This window comes from Macaca mulatta, chromosome 1 (genome assembly GCF_049350105.2).
Source record: "Macaca mulatta isolate MMU2019108-1 chromosome 1, T2T-MMU8v2.0, whole genome shotgun sequence".
NCBI classification, from domain to species: Eukaryota; Metazoa; Chordata; class Mammalia; order Primates; family Cercopithecidae; genus Macaca; species Macaca mulatta.
In genome coordinates this window covers 212700589-212705773 of record NC_133406.1, presented here as the reverse complement: position 1 = coordinate 212705773, position 5185 = coordinate 212700589, and the positions used below count along the sequence as shown (strand labels likewise).

Genomic DNA, 5185 nt, shown 5'->3' with positions numbered 1-5185 from the left:
ATTAGCGCGTAACGAGGTACAGCTTGCTGCGGCAGAGACGCCAGAGGTGCAGCTCCAGCAGCAATGGCAGTAACGGCGTTGGTGGCGCGGACGTGGCTTGGCGTGTGGGGCGTGAGGACCATGCAAGCCCGAGGCTTCGGCTCGGATCAGGTACGCTGCGGCAGTGTCCGCTGCTCCAGCCCCGAGGGCGGATCCCATCTTCGCTTCCCTACTTTTATCAGTGTCCCTGTCTCTCTGCAGTCCGAGAATGTCGACCGGGGCGCGGGCTCCATCCGGGAAGCCGGTGGGGCCTTCGGAAAGAGAGAGCAGGCTGAAGAGGAACGATATTTCCGGTGAGGCTCACCGGGTCCCAAGTCCAGCCCTAGATCTCCCAGGGCCTTCCAATCCTTAAACTGCCAGTCGCCCCACCCGTTTCCTTGGTGCCTTGGGCGCCCCATCCCCCAACAGAACTCCCGGGCCCCAATCTGGTATACCCTAACCCTTGATGTCCCAAGTTGCCACTTACAGGGCACTCCCAGTTCCCTGCACAACAGTTTCAGGCCCCCAAACCATTTCTACCGGCGGGTCTCCAAAACATCCCACGGCTCAACTCCTCCTTTATCATTACCATCTCCCGCGTGGAGTTCTCCTCGGGTGGTGCGAAACGCCCCCAGATTCTTCGCACAGTATCTAGATCCGACCGTCTAACGTTTGCCTCCCAGCCTGACTCCCGCGGCCCTCACCCACCTGTCACCCCCTCTACGCTCTCCTTCCTCCCCAGCACGCCTTAGCTTTGCAAGCCTGCATGCATTCAGGCTTCTCAGGTGTTTCTAGACCCCCGACTCCGCAAGAGTGAGGATCATGGGAGCTGGTCATGGGAGCTACTTAGGGTTGGACTACACCATCTCCTAAAGGCTTTTGCCCTACTCAGCCCAGCCTAGATCTGTGGATTTCCCGCTCCTGCTTAGAAGTATGGAGTGGGCTGGGCCTCCCTTTACCAGCCCTGAGTTATCTTTAACTGACTTCTGTCCACTCTGGAGAGCAGTGAGGAATTAATCTTGCTTTTGCTTGTCCTTTGGCCTTTCACTTCTGCCTTCTGTTGAGAATTATCACCATGACACCTGCCATACCGTATAGAGAGCCAAGGTACTGCTGTTAGAGACTATCTAATTGATCCCCTTCATTTTGTAGTTAAGGAAAACTGAGGCCTAAATGTGGCCAAACCAACATTGTAATCCAGTCCCTTCTTGGTACCTAAATTGAACTGCCAAATACTGCCCATGCAGGAGACCTTTTATTGGCCTTACAGCGGGCCATTCATTTCTATAGGCAAAGAAAGCTCTAGACAGATTGGAATAGGAAATGGATATTTGCCTTTTAACCACACCCCTTTGTCCCCATTTTGTTCCTTTTTTTTTCCCCCCCTAAAGGGGTTCCCTGGGTTGTTCCCCTCATAAGGTATTAGGGACTTGTGTCACATCTCTCTGGAGTTTTCTATTTTAAAGAGGAATCTGAAAGCAATAAGATCTTAATGATGGAATTTAAGCCACTAGCACCAGTGAAATCATTTTGGTCTTCTTAAGATGACTACACCTCAATTTAAGATGGGTTATTCTTTCACTAGTTGAGGAGTAGAAGAGGATGACCAGCCAGACTCCCATGGAACTGGGACTCCTATTCCTTGCTTAGACATTACGGGTTATGCTTAGAGATCTCTTTGGGGTGAAGGATTGAAATTAAACCCTGAGCCACCGTGTCCTTGTAGAGCACAGAGTAGAGAACAACTGGCAGCTTTGAAAAAACACCATGAAGAAGAAATCGTTCATCATAAGAAGGAGATTGAGCGTCTGCAGAAAGAAATTGAGCGGCATAAACAGAAGATCAAAACGCTAAAACATGATGATTAAGTGCACACAGTTCCCCATAGAATGGCACATGTCACTGCCCACTTCTGTGTAGACATGGTTCTGGTTTAATTAATATTTGTCTGTGTGCTACTAACAGATGATAATAAATTGTCATCAGTGAACTGTGTTTGATGCCTTCTTCTATCTGGAAGAGATAGACGGAAAGACACTAATGGACTGCTGAAATGGATTAGAGGGGTCCCTGCATCCAGGAGCCCACAGAAACGCACAGTGTGATAAGTGCTATGAAACAACATGAGTTGGGGGGATAGGTGTGACACAGACAAGGTACCCCCCCAGTCTAATTAGAGGTGTTCAGAGAAAGCTTCTTGAAGGATAAATCCCAATCTAAAGCATAAAGATCAGGAGGAGCCTGGAGATCCGAAGGAGTCATTGCTTCAAAAGATACAATTGGGCCAGGGGCGGTGGCTCATGCCTGTAATCCCAGCACTTTGGGAGGCCAAGGTGGGCGGATCACCTGAGGTCAGGAGTTCAAGACCAGCCTGGCCAAAATAGTAAAACCCCGTCTCTACTAAAAATACAAAAATTAGCCAGGTGTGGTGGCATGCACCTATAGTCCTAGCTACTCAGGAGGCTGAGGCAGGAAAATCAGTTGAACCTGGGAGGTGTAGGTTGCAGTGAGCTGAGACTGTGCCACTACACTCCAGTCTGGGTGACAAAATGAGACTCCGTCTCAAAAAAAAAAAAATACAATTGAAAGTACCATCAGTGGCCGGGCGCGGTGGCTCAAGCCTGTAATCCCAGCACTTTGGGAGGCCGAGACGGGCGGATCACGAGTTCAGGAGATCGAGACCATCCTGGCTAACACGGTGAAACCCCGTCTCTACTAAAATACAAAAAAAATTAGCCGGGCGAGGTGGCGGGCGCCTGTACTCCCAGCTACTCGGGAGGCTGAGGCAGGAGAATGGCGTGAACCCGGGAGGCGGGGCTTGCAGTGAGCTGAGATCCGGCCATTGCACTCCAGCCTGGGCAACAGAGCTAGACTCCGTCTCAAAAAAAAAAAAAAAAGAAAGTACCATCAGTTAAAACAGCATTTTGCATGTTTAAAATGGTTTAGAGGAACCTAATATGAGCTAGTCATCCATGTTCTAATTTTGTAGATTGAGAGAACTAGAATTAGAAATCATGTGATTTATACAGTCACTTAGCACCTTGGCAGTAAGACTTGTGTCCAGGTTTTTTGACTCCTAAACCAAGTCTGTTAATAGCAGTAAATCAGAATTATTTCTTAGGTTATATTTTGCTTTGCCAAGTGTGTTTTTGTTTCAAATTAGACTTGAGGGCCTAGTATGACTAAATTATTATACGAACTAGTTATGTAACTCCTCTAGGCAAAAAAATTTTAGGTGACATTTGGGCCATTAGCAAAACGTTTTCAGTTCACCAGTTCAGTAGAGTATTTGCCCAGGATTGTAATGAGTTATTTCTAAGACCCTATCTATCTCACAAGGGCCTCTAGGACCATTGAGTGATAAAAGCTTGGAGAAGTTGCATTGACCTTGTCCATACAGACAAAATACTAGATGATTTGACCTGCCCATGAAACTGAACACAGCCAGGTGTGGTGGTGTGTGCCTGTAGTTCAGCTACTTGGCAGTCTGAGGCAAGACGACTGCTTGAGCCCAGGAGTTCCAGACATGCCTGGGCAGCGTTTTAACCCCATCTGTTTTAAAAAAGAAAAAAAAAAAGAAACTCTAAACTTTGAATTATGATGATTATAATGTTGCTGAATCTCAGTTCTTACTGAGGCCTCAGGAGTGCCTTGCAAGTGGCCAGCAACAAAATAACCTGAAAAGATGAAGTTCAACAAACAATCATACTAAATCAAATGCCTTTTATTTTAACATTATTAACAGTACAACACTTGAAAAGTTTAAAAATTGGAAACAAGTATTAGCAAACATCCTTCATTTTGCATATTTGTAACCAAAAAAAGGTATACAAAATCCCCTAATTTGTACATGATAGTGTTTTTTTGACTTATAATCAACAATTGCCTTACTAAGAGTGATGTTCCTGAATTGTTTCTTCAGTAAAGGTGTACCATAGGCTGTGTGCGATGGCTCATGCCTATCATCCCAGCACTTTGAGAGGCTGAGGTGGGTGGATCACCTGAGGTCAGGAGTTCAAGACCAGCCTGGCCAACATGGCAAAACACCATCTCTACTAAAAAACAAAAATTAGCCGGGTGTGGTGGTGGGCACCTGTAATCCCTGCTGCTAGGGAGGCTGAGGCAGGAGAATCATGAACCTGAGAGGCAGAGGTTGCAGTGAGCTGAGATTGTGCCACTGTACTCCAGCCTGGGAGACAGAGTGAAACTCCATCTCAACAACAACCAAAAAAAGATTAAATAGGCTAATTTAAATATATCTGAACTTTGTGAAAATGGTAACTCATGAACTTTTTGTTATGATATACCTGTGGTTAATTTTTCTATCATGCTGCAGTAAAAGCAAGATGTAAATACTGAGTAATGTCACAAACATGTTGGAATCCTAAAAGAATTTATGTGACATGAGCCAGTAAGCACAGTAGGAATAGCACAGGTCATAGGTGGTTCTTAGAATCAGGATAATTTGGAAAGTACTACAGCAGTGGTTCCATAAGCCAGCAGTGTCAGCAGCACCTGGGAACTTGTTAGAAATGCAAATTCTCAGCGGGGCATGGTGGCTCATGCCTGTAATCCCAGCACTTTGAGAGGCTGAGGTGGGTGGATCACCTGAGGTCAGGAGTTCAAGACCAGCCTGGCCAATATGGCAAAACACCATCTCTACTAAAAATACAAAAATTAGCCGGGTGTGGTGGTGGGCACCTGTAATCCCAGCTACTCGGGAGGCTGAGGCAGAAGAATCGCTTGAACCTGGGAGGCGGAGGTTGCAGTGAGCGAAGATCACGCCATTGCACTCCAGTCTGGGCAACAGAGTGAGACTCCATCTAAAAAAAAAAAAGAAAAGAAATACAAATTATCAGGCCCCACCACAAACCTGCTGAAACTGGGGGGTTTGACTCAGCAATCCTTTAACAAGCCCTCCAGTTGGTTCTGTTACATATGCACTGAAGTTTGACAATAATTGTAGTACAGGTAGTTTCTCATGGAATCTGCTGGCATTTTTGGGTAAACACTTTTATAAAGACAGATTATTAGGTATAATAAAAGTAACTATATAGTTTAATGTAGTTCATAATATGATTGTGACTTTAGAATTTAGAAATAAATGGTTCTTGTATGGAGCTTGTTAACATTTGAGAACATAGCATTACACAGAATACAATTTGGG

The 5185-nt window shown here is 45.8% G+C and overlaps 1 protein-coding gene across 2 annotated transcripts; it reads left to right on the top strand.

Moving 5' to 3' along the window:
- ATP5IF1 (ATP synthase inhibitory factor subunit 1) lies at positions 1–2009 on the top strand. 2 transcript variants are annotated; one of them, XM_077995257.1, is made up of 3 exons: positions 1–150; positions 241–332; positions 1669–2008. In XM_077995257.1, exons 1-3 carry the CDS (start codon positions 64–66, stop codon positions 1703–1705), a joined length of 216 nt encoding a protein of 71 aa, XP_077851383.1. In that variant the 5' UTR covers positions 1–63; the 3' UTR covers positions 1706–2008. The 2 variants fall into 2 exon arrangements, with proteins under 2 accessions (XP_077851383.1, NP_001247592.1); NM_001260663.1 differs by having other exon boundaries at positions 51–150; positions 1745–2009.
- The last annotated feature ends 3176 nt before the right edge of the window (positions 2010–5185 follow it).

Excerpts from the sequence above, each read along its gene's own strand:
- ATP5IF1 (NM_001260663.1), top strand. The coding sequence starts at position 64 with ATGGCAGTAACGGCGTTGGTGGCGCGGACGTGGCTTGGCGTGTGGGGC. Across the intron at positions 151-240 it reads GAGGCTTCGGCTCGGATCAG|TCCGAGAATGTCGACCGGGG; the intron begins GTACGCTGCGGC and ends GTCTCTCTGCAG. Across the intron at positions 333-1,744 it reads GAAGAGGAACGATATTTCCG|AGCACAGAGTAGAGAACAAC; the intron begins GTGAGGCTCACC and ends GTGTCCTTGTAG.